The sequence below is a fragment of the Hoplias malabaricus genome, chromosome Y, assembly GCF_029633855.1.
Source record: "Hoplias malabaricus isolate fHopMal1 chromosome Y, fHopMal1.hap1, whole genome shotgun sequence".
Taxonomy (NCBI): Eukaryota; Metazoa; Chordata; class Actinopteri; order Characiformes; family Erythrinidae; genus Hoplias; species Hoplias malabaricus.
In genome coordinates, this window is record NC_089820.1 from 13,170,606 (window position 1) to 13,187,310 (window position 16,705).

The window sequence follows — 16,705 nt, forward strand, 5'->3', positions numbered from 1 at the left end:
GTGATGTGTTGGCTAGAAAATTAATAAAGCCATCAGCCTTGGGATATGGAGCATTGGCCTTATGTTTGGAGTCATGGAACTTCATTGAGCACCTTTGGGATGAGTTGGTGTGGTGTTTGTGTTCCAGAACAATTCATCCAACACCAGTACAAGAGTGTGCCTGAATACAATTAAATCCACATAGCAAACACCAACTTCTAGTGTAAAGCCTTTCCAAAAAAGTAGAGGCTGTAACTGAAGCAAATATACCAAATTCCTTAATAATGCCCCTCATTTTAGAAGAAATCTGGATTTGCAGATGCCCAAAAAACATCATCTCAAGTCATCATCACAAAAAACATATACTGAAGTGTACACAAATACAGACACACACGCGTGCGTGCACACACACACACACACACACACACACACACACATATATACAGGCTCCGGCAGAGTTGCTGATTCAGTGGAGACGAAAATGAAAAAGCTGTATTGTCTACCACTGTTCCACTTCTGACACCACAAACCTGTCAGAGACAATGCAATAGCTGTCAAGCATTCCATAATTCAAAAACCCTCTGAAAAATAACACCTAAAAACATGCACTGTGGGACAAGAAGGACTCTGCGACAGGCGAGGAATATTTCAGCAAAACAACATGACACCATGAAGCAGGAATGAAGGCAGAAATGTCTTTCACTTTAGAGGGAAATGAGAAAAAAGATAAAGAGAATCCATCTCTGAGCGCTCCTTCCATCTCAGTTCTTTACATTTTTGTACTTTGGGAGGAGTCACTCAAGCCACACTCTGCATTTTGATAGAAGTTCCCTCACAATGGTCATTTACGGCATCTCATTATATGTAGTATGAGTGTGTGAGTGTGTGTGTGTGTGTGTGTGTGTGTGTGTTCTAATGTCTGTTTTGTAGTGTACTGAGTAGAGGCCAGTAATTAAGCACTGGAAGTGTGAGATGCTGATGGTACTGGCATTGTTTCATTCCTGATGAAATTCCTGGAGCCGTGTTCTAATTCCTATCACCACAGGAAACACATGCCACAAATCCTCACATTCCTGATCGGAAGAATGTACACAGCCCATTAATGGAAAAACTAAAAGGGCCGAGACATTGTTCCTCTCTGCAGCAAAGCACGGTAAATGTTTACAGACTGTGAAAGGTTTCCCCCACTTAGATTCCAAAGCCTGTTACTCCCGTAAGGAGTTAATGCAAATCATTACAAAAGTACATATTTCCAAAGCAGCATTTTGACAAGTGAAGGACAAAAAAGGTTCTGAATTGCCTTTATTACTTAGAAACACGATTTCATCCATTCATTTAGAACAGGCCTGATCTATTCATCATGAAATTTTCATAAAATGGATTTTTTACATTTTCATTCAAGAACAACGATACGTGTATCAGCCATAATATTTATATACATAACATGTATATGACCTCCTTGTTTCAATGCCCCACTTAACATATGTGTACGTACATATTGTATATCTACGTTTACAGAGTGTAATCCCTGTTTTTCTGCATAGTTTATCAGCCCTCTTTCACTCTATCTTCAAAGGTCAGGACCCCCACAGGACCATCACAGAACAGGTATGATTTGGGCGGTGAATCAGGCACAGCAGAGTTGCTGGAGTTGTTAAACACTGTATTGACTACTAGACACACCTACATCACTGTTCCACAGGTGGACTACACTCTGTAATTGTAAATCTACAAAGTGCACCTGTATAGAAAATGGAGCTAATCAAATGGGTGCTGATTATGTCACAATAATTCTGTTATCGTCTTATCATACAATACATGGATATTTCCGCTAATTTTTGCTGACCAATGTTGCCTATTGTGTTTACTTGTGTGCTTAGTTTGAGCATTTATGTGGATTTCTTTTAAAAAAATGCAATCTTTTTATTAATGCTATATTTATTTAGGATATTTTTTAAAATTATATTCCAAATCCAATGTCTGAATATAAGTTTTACTACACGTACATTGTTCTATAAAGGTGTAATTGCATTATATTGCTATTATATTATCATGATATCCATGGTATAATATGGTCTTAATGATATTAATATTGTTTATCATAGTTTTGTTTATCTAGGACAAAATATCAGCAAAAAATATAATCATTTTGACAGACCTAGATTATTTTGTAAGCTATAATCAAGTGCAAATTTCTACAGAGGTCCAAATCTGAACATTAATTTATACATATATTCAATAGTCATTAAATTATAATATTTCTATTAATTTTTATTAATGTGTTACTGTGCCCCTTGATATTTTCTAGGTGGTAAAACAGATCTTTTTGTATTAAATTGTATTATGGCGAAAGCTATGAAGCAATAATAGTTAGATTTAAGGAATCGACAATTTGAAGTTTTTGACTGAAAGATCAGAAATGAAAATGATGATTGATTGTAAGAAGCTTTCATTGTGGTAAAAACCAAAATAAAAATATTCTTTCTTTCTTTAACTTTCTTAACTTTCTTTAAAATTATAACAAACATGTGATTTAATAATGCTCTTCGATCATCTCTCCAAGTTCATACTGAGTTGTACCGTTATGTGGAAGCTCATTTGCCACAAACAGAACACAGCTAATATATTCTACACCTCTGCAAACATAACTAAGATGCAGGCTTGTATGACCATGATATGACAACATGACAGGTCTTTGAAGCTGCACATGACACATGCAGCAGTGTGTGTACCAGAAGACTATAGGTAAAGCAGGAAAGTCTGAAAGGATCCCTGTGAGGCCCCAGTGGGGAGCAGCTCTATCCTGATTGGATTTGCTCATCTCCAGCTTGTTGGAGCAGAAGCAGTGATTAGAGGGTCTGCTGAGACTCTGCTCTGGATCAGAGCGATGAGACCGGTAATCAATGCTCTAATGCCATTTGATCCACTTCACTGCTCAAAGACTTTCCTAAAAACCTCAGCACTCACACACACACACACATTTATTGCATGAGGAGACATCTGCAAGGAAATGTCTTTCACATACACATACTCAAGCATACATCATACATATACCCATACTACAAAGTAGATCTGAGACAATGTCTATGGTTTATAGTATGAATTATAATAAACAGCTAAAGTTCATTGCCAGGCACACCAGAATATGTTTTAGCTTTAGGGAATAAGCAGAATACATACATTTTCAAAGAAATCTACAAGGATCTGAAAAGGTGCATCTCCCTTGGTACTGTAAATGTGTCCCCTCACACACACACACACACACACACACACACGTTGCTTCCATTGTACACGTTAGGATTTTCAGTAGACATAAAGATTCCTGTAGCCAATGAACATTTGTCATGAGTGGTGCGATGAACAAGGAAGAAGAGGTAAACGCAGAGGTATTTTATTAACCAAGAACGTACAAGAAAAAAGAAAAACTATGAAGAACACTAAACTAAAGTCTAAGAGAACTATGAAGTAAAACATTAAACATTAAGATGAGGACAAACCAAGCTAAATCTAAATGGAAACAAGACGGAATAACACAGATCGGAGGGAACCAGAGACAAGAATGACATAAAACTATAAATGTTATAATTGAAATAAAAACTTTTGAGAAGTCAAAACATTTTCCTGAGAAGTGACCGTGTTATGTGACATTTCACATAAACCAACACACACACACACACACACGCACGCACACGCACACACATACATACAAAATATTTTTAAACAACTTACTTCATACTTTATCCATCTAAAACACACAAACCAAGTGTACATCAATTCGCTAGAGCATCTAACTACCCAAGAGAAAGGCAAAAAAGGAGCCGCTGCTGTGTTCCTGCATTTACAAACATTTACTCTCTAAATCCTCCATTGAAAAAACACATACCAAGTGTACAAATGTCACTAAAACATTTACCTACCCTAGTGAAAGACTAATATTATAGTCTTTCACTAGTGTTATTCGCCAGCTTGAATTCTCCATTCCACCTTAAATAATTAAATATTCAAGGCTTATGGAATACAACTCTTCCTCCTTAATTTGCTTGCTTTCAAGATGGCACCAGTGTACCTGTCAGCATGTTGTCACTCCCTATCTCTCCTTTGTGTATTGATGCTATTTTTGTGTAAACTATTGTGTGTACCAGTGGGTTTGGACTGTAACCTGACTGGATCTCAGGCTGAAACTCGAAGAGAGCTCCACTCCGGAATAGGCACTTCTCTGAGAGAATATACTGGCTTCAGTGATGCTCTCAGAGACACCAGTGCTTCAACTTAGCCTGTTAATCTCTGATGACACACTCTGGACATTTTATGGCTAAGTCCATTAAATATATTACAGATTGATTCTTTAAGGGAATATAGGTTGCTGATTGAATAAATAAGCTTTATTCAGGGGACATATGGCTGAAAATGTTAGGGGCTCGGGAAAGACGCAAAATGTTGCAGTAAGGTTGTAAACTGAATCACTATTACCATCAGTAATAAACTTAACTAAATATAATATCTCAAATACAATGATTTTGAGCACAATTATGTATGTCAGCCAATTACCCTATATAAAACGCGCAACTCCAGAGCAAAACGAATTAAGCAAATTTCTGAGTCCACTGACCTGGGCGTCTGGGTATCATCCACTCGGTTCCCAAGCTGGAACTCATGTGATTTGCTCCTGTGGAGGGCAGTAAAGCCAGGCAGCAGATGGATGAGTTTGCGGCTGGATGGAGGTGGAGTCCCAGGGGCTTTGAGCCTGTTTCGACGGCGGAGGGGCGGAGTGCCCGGAGGGGTCATGGTGTTGACCAGCATTGGTGTCCGTGGTGGGGTATGGGCAAAATGCCTCTGCCTGGGGGACGGGGGAAGAGAGCGGTGGCCCATGTCCAGGCCCAGGTGAGGAGAGTCCACCGTGAGCCGATCAGGCTGGGGGTGGGGGTGTAGGGAGTAGAAAGGTGGGGCCAGGGCTTGAGGGCTGTGGCATAGGTGCTGGCTGTAGCGGGATGACTGCAGTTTGGGGCTCTGGGCGAGCTGCAGCCGGACCCACTGACCGGGCTCCGGGACCCCAACTGGAGTGTTCTCTTTACCGGATTCAGACATAGGCCACTGTATTGACCAGTCTTGTTTAGACTGGTTACTGTTGGTTCCTGTTCCAATCACAGACAGACATCAGATGTTAAAACATGTTTAATTTTAATGATCTATCTTTATATATTTTATTTTATAAATACTATGTCTTTTACAATAGGCAAGAGAAATGAACAAACAAGCAGTGGATTGTGAGGAGAATAGAAGAGAAGAGAGGAGAATGAGAGATGTGAAGTATAGAGGAATATAGAAAAGAAAAGAATAGAAAAGAAAAGTGAGAAAAGTGAAGGAGAGTGAAGGAGTGTGAGTCTGATACCATGAGTCACATGGAGGGTCAACAGTGAGGAGAAGTCAGACAGCATCTATCACAACAAAACAGAGACAGAAGTGAAAACAGTAAATGAAAGGACTGTGTTTTTTGTTTAAAGCCAAACTACTCCACACCGTGTCTGAACATGAAGGTAATGGCGACAGTGTGACAGGAGACTTTTATTGTGCAATGAGGATGACGAAGATGCAGACAGACTTTCAGAAGGGAAGAGTTAAAATGCAACGGTGCTTCACCTCCATTACTATGCAGTTTGTCGTCCTCAAGTTGTTCTTGAAAAGAAAATAACAAATGTATATTCATTACTTACAGAAAGTACACTTTCTCAGACAATTGTATGACCTTCTCTATTAGAGATACAGGAGGGGTCAGACTAGCGTTAAAATGAAGAATTGTAAAAGAATTTTAAAAGTCTTTCACAGCTTCTGTCAGTACAGGGCTATAATCATTTACATATTTTAAAATATTCCTATTTTTTTTATGTAGATTTGTATTATTAATTATATCAAGGAGTGCTGTTGTCTTAGTATTGCACTGACATACATAATCTTTATGACCAAAGGATTTCTCCCTAAACGAGGGGTTTGTTGAGCTTCATTCACTGTCTGATACAACCCAGACCTTGACATTGTGTATTAGTTCATCTGAGAGTGGTTTTTATATTTTATATCTGTGGTGTAAAAATCTCACAGATTAGATCTCCATTGAGCAAGATGTCATTTTAACCCCAAATACTAGCAAACAACATTTGTGAATGTGATTTTTTATTTATATATTCATTCATTTATTGTCTGTAACCACTTATCCAATTTAGGGTCGCGTGGGTCCAGAGCCAACCCAAAATCACTGGGCGCAAGGCGGGAACACACCCTGAAGGAGACGCCAGTCCTTCTGCTTATATATTTATATTACTTATACTCTTTTTCTGTAACGTTCAGCTCACATGAGAAAAATCAAAGTGCTTTGAGGTCCTTGAATAGACCAGTTTATGCTCCACAGAGCAGGGCTTCCATATGAGTGTGGCCATATTTAAAATATTTTAGTACAGAATCAAATTCATGGTCTGTAACCGCTTATCCAGTTCAGGGTTGAGGTTGATGAGGAGCTTGAAGTTGACTCAGTTTCTGTGTGCAAGTGCATGCTTCAGCCCAATAAACAAGCAGAAGTTGGCATAGTCTATATATTTGTATCATATTCTTTACAGATCGTATCATCTTTAAAAAAGCATGTCTTTTTAAAGCATGTTTAAACCTGTTTAATCGTGACTGATCCATATGAATTCATTCATGACACCGATGTCTTCTTTAAAACTGAGAGGACTCATTTACGAACTTTGATTCAAATCAAGTGGAACCAAGGAGTTGATTATGTCCAGAAACCCAAAGTCATTCATCACTGTTATAAACAAGACATTTGTTCAGAGAAATAGGGGATGCACTGTGGTGTGTAGAGTCAGATTTATCACCCATAATGAAACTGCAATATTTGCAGAGCGATTACAAAGATACCAGGTGAAAATGAACTCGTCTCCCTTCATGTCTGAAAAAAACTGTGTCAAGAAGCCATAACCGAGAAAAGGAGATCATTTGCAAATCAGAAACTACTTTTTTGTGTCAGAACAATGGACTGACTGTCCCAGAGCTCAGACTTCAGCATCTCTGAATGTGTTTAAGATGACTTTGATCAAAAGAAAAAGGAAATGCCAATAACATTTGTTTAGTCCCCATTCTGACAGGACACACACAGAGGTCTACACATCAGCTAATCATTGTGATTGGTTTTTACTGATTTTGTGATACTACATAGAAATAAGTTCACATTTATTATTGCACCAATACCTGTAACTGAGAGTTTGTTCGGTTTCCAGTGGCACATTTGCAGTTTCCAATCTCTTTTTCTCTCTATTCAGTAACTTGATAAGACATAGCACTAATGCTGGATTACACCACAGCGTCCCTCCTTCCTGCAAATACCCTCTGCTCTGTTAGTGAACTTTTTCTATTAGTGAGCCACCTTTTGTTCCAGCTGATAAGCTCCCTATTTCTCTCTCTCCCTCTCCCCCTCTCTGTAGAGCTTTGTGCATTCAGTATTAAACCCTAAATAAAGGGAGAATAACGGTGGAGGGAAGCAGCCGGCTGACGCATCAAACACTCTGAGGTTGGGTGGTGTTTTCATTGTGTTTAAGCACTAAGTGCTTTATTTCCCAAAGCCTTGATGAGAACTAACAGTAGAGAGACAGGCAGGAACTTCACAGAGCTGCTCAATCCTACCCTTTCCAATTCAGGCTCATTTGAGATAGATGGCACTTTTTACAGAAACATTATGTAACATGCCTTATCTGTAGGGGTGTAACAATGCATTATGGCATCACAATGCAAAATTACAACAATGCGCCTTGTGAAGAGCTGGCATTCTGTAAACCCCTTCTCCGAAAAAGTTCAGATATTTTGCAATAAAAACAATAATCTGTGATTTGTTCCTTCTCTTGAACATTCTTCTCAACATGTCGCACTTCAATATGTGTAAAGGTACCATAGATGTGGAGGTGTATGCTGAGATTTTGGGACAAATGCTGACATCAAAGTGGCATCGTTTAACAAACATTCCATGGTTATTTCAGCAAAAGGTTGGCTGGCTTCATTCTGTTTGAGCTTCAACAGAATAGCTTCATAGACAAAGACTGCATGTGCTTGACTGGCCTGTCTGCAGTTCAGATCTGTCTCCTATGGTGCATCAGAGAAGATTCAGACAACAGAGACCATAACTGTTGAGAAGTTAGTTAGCTGTTAGTAAGCTAGAATGGCCCAACAATATACGTGCAACACTGCAACAGTTTGTATACTCACTTCCCAAATTATTAAAAAGTTCATTTGTATAGTATGATGGTAATCATGCATTTATCCCAACATTTTTTAAATATGTTGCAGGTATCCAATGAATAACCTATATTGAACAAGAGCAAAGAGAGACTAGGCAAGCCTAGTTTAGCCGGACTGCCATTAGCCATATAGCCATTATCACTGAGGTTTTTCTGGCATTTCAGAAACAGGAAAGCCCAAAATACATACCCTTGTCATTCGAAGGCCTGGAGAAGCTGTGGTGCTTCATATCAATGTCTTTGTTTACAATTAGTGTTGTCAAAATACCAAAATTATGACTTTCAATAAAATACTTATATATACTTATACAATACCTAAATATTTCAATCTTCCAGAAAATGTTCAGGACTCAGACACAATCGCAATCTTCAAATCTAGGCTAAAAGCTCATTTGTTTAGTTTAGATTTTGGTAGTTAATGCTCCCCCATAGATAAAGGCGGCAGATCCATGGGGTCCATGGATACAGGGAATTATAGTAAACTGAGACGCTGGTGATGTCGTCCCGCCATTTCACGAGATCACTCGGGTTTGTTGATGGTGAAACGGAGGGATGCCAATGTTTCAGGATGCTCTCGTGTCTTTGTGTCCTTTTGGTTCTCTCCTTTTAGTTAAAGCTGTCATAGTCAGATCTGCCAGAGTCATTAGCCACACTCTGGAAATGTTCACGTTCTCTGCTTAACATTCACCCAAACAGAACAAAACTAATTCCATCCCTCTACCTTTTTCCGAGTAAACGACCGCAGACCTGTCCAGTTGGACATTGATGGATGGCTGATTATCAAGATCCTGCTCCATGCTTCAGACCAGCTGCCCACGCTCCAGCCACCATCAATTGCCTTGGAGCTGCCCACCCTACATTGAAGTTTTCATGGACTCCTAACTCTTATTACCAGTAGATCGACCGGAGGAGGGAAGGTCCCCTTTTGTGAGCCTTGGTTCCTCCCAAGGTTACTTCCTCAGCTCAGCATCCTCAGGTAGTTTTTCCTTGCCACTGTCGCCCCTTGCTTGCTCTCCTGGGGGATATTTATATTCTTTACATTTTACGGTTAATGTTAAAACTTTATCTTTACTGGAATTCTGTGAAGCTGCTTTGTGACAACATCAGTTGTAAAAAGCATATGACAATATATGTATGATCATGGAAAACCTGCTATTTTCTTTTCATACAAAGCTACAAAACTGAAGCACTGAGATGGCATTAAAGCAACAAGATAACATTTAAGTTTTTAAAAGCAAGCACCTTAATATTCTATCAACCAAGTAATCTATACTTAATAAAGGAACAGGGCATCGCTGGGAACATTTCTATAAGGACATGTCTGTTTTCATGTAAAGTTAAACAAAAAGCTTTGCGGATGTAATTTACTCGTCATAAAGTCAGTAATGGTGAGATGTGACTGTGTATTCGTGTCATTTTAAGGACAGACAAAATGACTTTCTGTTTGTTACAGAAAAACAAAAGGCTGGGTCACAGAAACATTCTCCAAACATAAAGAAGAGACTATGATAAATATTACCTCAACAACTTTCAACACATTTCTTTTCAAGGCTCCAGTAAAACGCAGCTGCACCGCATTGGATGGTGGACCTACAGCGCTGAAGCAGTGTGTTCCAATTCAGCTCTCAACTCTCTGAACCCCTTGAACACTTAAACACGCATTTTTTAAGTCCAAAAAGAATACTTGCCCAGGGAAAAGAGGACCTCTGGTCACCGCTGAACGGTTCCAAATTTAGTTCACAAACTGGAATGTGAAATATGGCTGAACTAACAACAGACGGTTTAGTGGCGCCACCTTAAGTTCTTTCGGTGAAATACGCCTGAATTAACGGTTCCTACTTGCGCATGCACGTTTCAACATTAGGAGTCAGTAAGCACAAATGCCTTTTGTAGAGGCTGCCCGGTAGGCGGCCCAGCAAATAATACAATCAAGGTGGTCAGTGACATTTTACACTTTTCTTTGTGCTTTTGTCAGTTAATCTGACAAACAACAGATTGTAACTGCATTTTCCCAAAAAATATTACTCTACAATCTGTTTTGGATACCTGGTAATAGCTGAATTTACTGTCTTTAAGTGTCTGGATACTTTTAGTCATATGTTGTACTTGTCTTTCTATGCTTTAGGAAGACATGGATGAACATGACATGAGAATAAAAAGCAGGAGACTGAGGGATCCTGAGGCATATTATATTTGTCATATTGAAAAAGGCACACAGTCATTTTTTTTTACGCCTGTCAACTCCTGGCAGTTTGTGGATTGATGTACAAAAAGACCCAGATGTCCAAGCATCTGGTCAAAAAGGCACAGGGATTTATTACAAAAGTTAAAGTGTATTTGCTATAATCTCCTTTATCCAAAGTAATTGTCTCTCAATAATTAAAAGTATATTGGTAACTTGTACATTTTGAGTTTTTATTTGTACCTATTCTTATGAAAATTATATCCATAATAATTATATTCTAAATTATTTATACCCATAATATCATTGTATAATACAGTTTTATATGGAACAATCCCTTATAATGTCTGGCCTAATCCTGTATAATTGCTTATAATTGTATTATATAAAAAGTGTGTTTATAATATCAGGATTCATACACATTATAACTATTCATAGGACATGATGATTTATGGCATGTAACGCAGGCAATCTAAATATTATGAGGTATCACACACTCTCAGAAAAACTGTAACTGTGGTGGTACCTTTTCCTGTCACTGTGTTGCTACCCTCAAGGGTACATATCCAATACCTTTAGTTAGAGAACATAATTGCACCATATTCTGTAATAACTGTAGATTTTACTGTTGTGCTGAATACATACACCCAGTTTATTTCCAGAACTTACATTATGTTCTTATATTTACACAGTTCTATCATGAAATATTATAAATAATCACCTCTCCTATTGGAGAACAGAATGTAATGTACCTTTAGGGAACACAACTGGACTTTAAAACCACTGTTGTACTTTTAAAGATATATTTACAAAGTTTGTACCTATAGTGGCAATAATGTATATACCTCTACCATACCTGTGCATGCCACATAATGCCTTAAAATGCATTTATAATGCCTAATGAATACAGGGTTTATAGAAAGTGTGACCAGAAAAAGTTGCCTTTTCACTTGGTCTGGAACAATGTGTATTTACTTTTGCTGAGAATGAAAAAAGAAGCAATACTTCATGAATCCCTCACTTGCCAGAACTGTGCAGCAGAAACGAAATCCCAGACCTCGTAACGGAAGGGGAAAAAATAAAGAAGCAGACTTTTATAGGACCAGACATTTACACAAAGCAAGAGAGGGTGACAAATGAACCCTAATTAATGCTTGCGGCAAACCAAACTGCTGCAGTATAATATACAAAAAAGGGAGAAAAAAAGAATGATATAACATAATTTACAACCATTTCATACCATTCTTGAAAGAAGAATTCGTTGATATAGACACTGGGACCTCATTTTTAAAGGCACAAAAAACTGATCTGAAACTTTAGTATGTAACATCTCACACAGAAACTGTGATTTAAAAAGAAAAACTTTACAAAATAATGAGCGTATATTTAAGCAAGCTTTGACCCATGTGTAAGCAGTGCAAATTGGAGACATCATGTTGTATAATAGAGATTTGCAAATAAATGTGCAAACCATCCTCTCACATATCCATCTATTCCGCATAAATTAAAGAAGAATTAAGGAAGATTAACACTCACATGTTCAAAATAACTTTAAAAGATACAGAATATAAAAAAAGTAATTCAGCATTGCTTGCTGTATCTCATTCTATTTTATTTGTAGTGTTGTGATACTCTAGCTTGTTTTATTTCACTCTGCATTCAGATTTTTTCATTTTAATTATTTTAGTCTATTTGTAATGTTTTTTAAACTCTTTTTGAAAAGTGCCATGGTGACTGAGGCCAACAAACAACACATTTTTCCTCACCTCGACCTCTGAAACAATAACTTCTTCCATACAGTCTTCAAAGCTTCTATTTTTTATCTTTTGGTCTTGCACTCTCATGCACAGATGAGCGGAGGAGCCCATATTTAAATAACCACATTGACCATTTATTGGTAAATGTGGGTGTTACAGAGGCGGAACATGAGGCTGGTTCACCTGTGCACGTTTTGAAGAAGGTTGTGATTTATAAAGAGAAAACTGCAGTCAGGTGTGCGTATGCACGGTTTAATAAATCATATATATATATTTTTTTGGGTGCACGCTATTTTCTGGCTTTTGTGCTTGCGCACACTTTTACTCGAGAATGCACTCACAGTTTTATAAATTTATGAATCCCCATATGTTTTCTCATACAAATTTTCTTCTGAAATAATGTTAATAGGTAGTTTGTTAACCTTTTCTGACAGGCTTTCCTTCTGTGGGAAGACTTTAGACTAGATCTTGGAACATTTCTTGGAGAATTTGATAGTATTCAGCCACAAGGACTTTAGTAAGGATGACTAGTTCTGAAATGCACCTCTACTTTACCCCAATTGTACAGGATGGAGCTCCAAAGTTCTCGGTACTGGATGGAGCTTTTCTTTTTAGATTATACAAGCTGAATGGGTACAACTGTATCTGCATCTACAGTGGGTGAACATTAAAACTTAATGTTCTGAAAATGCAGCATTAAATTTAGGAAATGTTGTGTAAATTTGCTTTTCCCACAAGCACTCAACCAAAATCTGAGCCTGACTGTATATGACAAACTGGAGATTAGCCCCTAAGGTCTTGGAGTTTTCTACAGTTCCAATGGGTTGAGTACTTGGAGCACAGCTGAGGCCAAAAAAGCCTCTCTACCCCACTCCAGTTTTAAGAGTCTGTTGCACCATGTTCCCACCACTGAAGGAGGGCTCCTGTGGGCATGGCCAGCCATGCTGGAGGGCCCTTCTCTCATGTTGATGCCATGCCATGAAAGAGGCTTAAACATGCCTTTTTAATTACTGAGGAGATGATAAACAAGCCCCTTGAAACCAAAAGTTTGGACCACAGTACACACTTCACTTACTGGCTGAGGCCTCTGTGCCAGGATTGGCACGACAAGAATTTGTTTGAGAAAATTAAGAGGAATATGGGTCACAGGTCAGAGAGCTTCATCTCAGTCTTGGAGACTTCACTGACTTTTCTGGCTCTAACACACCTGCCTCTGCTCATGAAGGAGTAAAAGTAACATGGTTGAACAGTGAACATGCATTAAAGGTGAAGTCTATGATGGCAGGGAAATGCTGATCTCTCTGGTTTGTTTACGTTCAGAAGCTCTGTGTCTTTTAAGGTGGAATGGTATGGTTTAAGGGGAAAAAGTGACAACATAAGTAAGAAACAATAAATAAGTATTTCCCACCTATGGAGCATAAATAAATAAATATCCTCATCTCAGTCCATGCTTTTCAACATTTGGAGTTCTCTCTATTGTCTAAAAAAAACCCATAAGTCTTTGCTCTGCCATGAGCAGAGAAAGAGAGAGAGAGAGAGAAAGTAGCATACCAGACAGAGACAATTAGCTTTTTAACCATTTACAGACACTGGGGCTTTGTAAACGCAGTACACCTGTTTCAAGCCTGCAAACAGACTGGAGAGATAACAAATGGTGAGGAAACATATTGAGAATTTTACTAAGATTGTGAATGTCACCTTTAACACATTTTGTGGTCCATGGTCCCTGTTTACAATCAATGTATTTTGAGACTCTGCTAAAGTGTGCGGCAATTAAAGACTACAAAATGCTAGAGCTTTAAAGGCGATGTTCACAATTTTAATAAAATGCACTTTTTTTGTTAAGTTTCAGAGAACATTTCCTCACCATTTGCTAGCTCCCTGGTTTGTTTGTGCGCTGGAAAGTGTTTCAGTTTTTGTACTCATAAACTAAATTAAACTGAATCAAAAAGTAAAGCTGGACATCAATCCACCAACTGCCCGGAGTTGAGCGAACAAAACTAAAATTTATTGAACTGAAGTTATTTGCATGATTTAGGCATCAGTAACTCGGGTCTACAAATATCTATACAACCTTGTGTAATGAGTTACTAACAGGTTAGAAAGTTGGAATTTATGGAACATAAAATGTGTTTGTCTTTCTAGGCTAAAGAGGCCTGTTTTCAGAGAGAGTTAATACATATATCAACCAACACCAGGTTATAACGCATCCTTTACAAGCGCGCACACACACACACACACACACACTGCAGTTATTTGTGTGTGTGTGTGTGTGTGTGTGTGTGTGTGTGTGTGTACAGCTGACAGACTGGAGGGCTCTTCTCTCCTGTGGATGCTGTGCCACAGAAGAGCCCAAACATGTCTTTTTTAATTAGTTGAAGAGATGACAAACGAGCTGCTACAAATCAAAAGGTTTAAACCACAGCAGCCCCTTGACTCTGAGCCAGATTTCACCCAGTGAGAGTTTGTCTGGGTGAATTACAGATGAAGGAGTTAAGGGTCACAAGTTATTAATGCCAGTCCCGAGTAGCATTATGGAATGTCATGTAATAAGCACTGTGACATTCCCTAATAAACATAATGTGTGTGTGTGTGTGTGTGTGTGTGAGACTGTGTGTATACATCAATGTCCTTTCGATACACTTTGTAGTTGTGTTACTGGCTTGACTAATGTTCTTGTTGCTTAATGCCATCAAATCCTCACAGAAATATTCAAACATAGTGTAAAGCCTGTCTGGATGAGTAGAAGTATTGCAGTAAAAGTGGAAAATGTACATAGGTAAACTCTTTAAACACTTTTTAAATTGGAACGTTCTTTGTGTTTGTCTCTTTAAACTCTTTTATATTCTGTTCCTGTTTTCTGCTTTGCCCTGATGTAACCTCTCTGCTACAAGTCCAAATAAATTAAACATGCTAGATTTATGTGTCTGTCTTTCAGCTCATGCACACCCCCTCAGCGCGGCCGTCGCTGCCCGCATCCAGCAACCCCAAGGTCCACCTCAGCTGAATGGACCTGTCTACTGCACAACACTCACATTGTCCCTTCCAAAACCTCCACCTCTGCATTAAGGTTTCACACGGCAGAGGTCATGCGGAGAGACCACAAAAGATTTATTCATAGCATGACAGGTAGCTCTGCAGGTCCAATTCCTCTGTGATTTCTAATCCTCTTCTTAAAAAGCCATTTTTGACAGACTAAACTGCTTTTAAGGACACTAATTAATTAACCAATTATGCATCAATTCATGTTTTTGTTTACCAAATGCCAAAAAAGGGCCTCAGGCATCTGGTTTAAAATGGAGCTCGCTTAGAACCGCGGCGGACGCTACAAGTTACATCTTCTATAATTAATGCAAAATGAAGCCATTTACTTCTGTGATGTTGCAACACCCACCCCTCCATCGAGCTGCGGAGCAGAACAGGTGATTCCAAGCCATTCTAAATTCATGCTTTTAGCTTATATAAACGATACCTATGCTAATGAGCACCACAAATGCTTCTTTCAAATCATACAAGGTGCTTTTAAGGGCCCGTATAATGGAAAACAAAATTACCTTCACTTTTCAGAACTTAAATGTTTGATGATTACACCATATGGGAAAGTATGTTCAAGTATTAAACAACATAGAGACCAAATACTGAGGCTTTCAGACCAAAACCTCACATATATAAACTTGTTTGTTTGTTTTAGGGGCAATTCTCAGTTTTCTCAGTTTAGTTAATATAAATTAATAATACAGAAATCATTTTAGTGTATTTTGGTCTTTTCATCATGAAATCAAAGTGTTTAAAAAAGTTAAGCACAATAAAAGCAGAGATGTAAGCTTTTTGCTCTAAAAGCAATGGTATGGTAACTTCAACATTTTACTCTTTGTGTTTTTATTGATCTTATAACAAGCAGTGCATTAATGTACAGCAGTTATCATCATATCAGTTCAGAAAAAGAAGATCTCCTTCCTGAATTGCTACAGACACTTTGCTTTAAAATATATGTAGTCATGAAATGTTTTGGGAGACTCGAACTTCAACATCTTAAAGTCATGACGGATGCCCTTCGGAGCTAAAGTGTGTGTTGATGATACCATTAATTTGGCTCTGCACTACATCCTGCAACACCTGGATGGCACCAACACTTTTACCTGTGTGTTGTTTGTAGACTTTAGCTCTTCTTTCTAAATCATTGCTCCTGATCTTAACTGAATAAACTGTGGCCACCCAACATCCCCATCTGTCTGCTCCTGGATTCATGACTTCTTGCCTAACAGGAAATAACATGTCAGGGTGGATGACTTCATTTCGGACCCTCTCCGCCTCAGCACTGGTGCTCCACAGGGACGTGTGCTTCTCCTCTGCTCTACATCAGTGACTGAACTTCGATCAGTTACACTATTAAACTCATCACTTTTGCAGATGTCACAACCCTGATCAGCCTCATCTCAAACAACCTCCTTGTTCCCTGAGGAATTAACACATCTGGTGATGTTTTGAATTTTACAACTTGGAGCTAA

General features: G+C 38.5%; 1 protein-coding gene across 2 annotated transcripts in view; it reads right to left on the reverse strand.

Annotated features, from left to right (window-relative positions):
* LOC136678957 (kinase suppressor of Ras 2-like) overlaps window positions 1-16,705 on the reverse strand; it is a 125,995-nt gene that overhangs the window by 80,802 nt on the left and 28,488 nt on the right. For both annotated transcript variants that reach the window (XM_066657165.1, XM_066657164.1), the window contains exons 4-5: window positions 5,617-5,652; window positions 4,589-5,111 (exon numbers count right to left, since the gene is read on the reverse strand). In XM_066657165.1, the coding sequence (XP_066513262.1) occupies window positions 4,589-5,111; window positions 5,617-5,652 (559 nt within the window). The remainder of the gene's footprint in view (window positions 1-4,588; window positions 5,112-5,616; window positions 5,653-16,705) is intronic.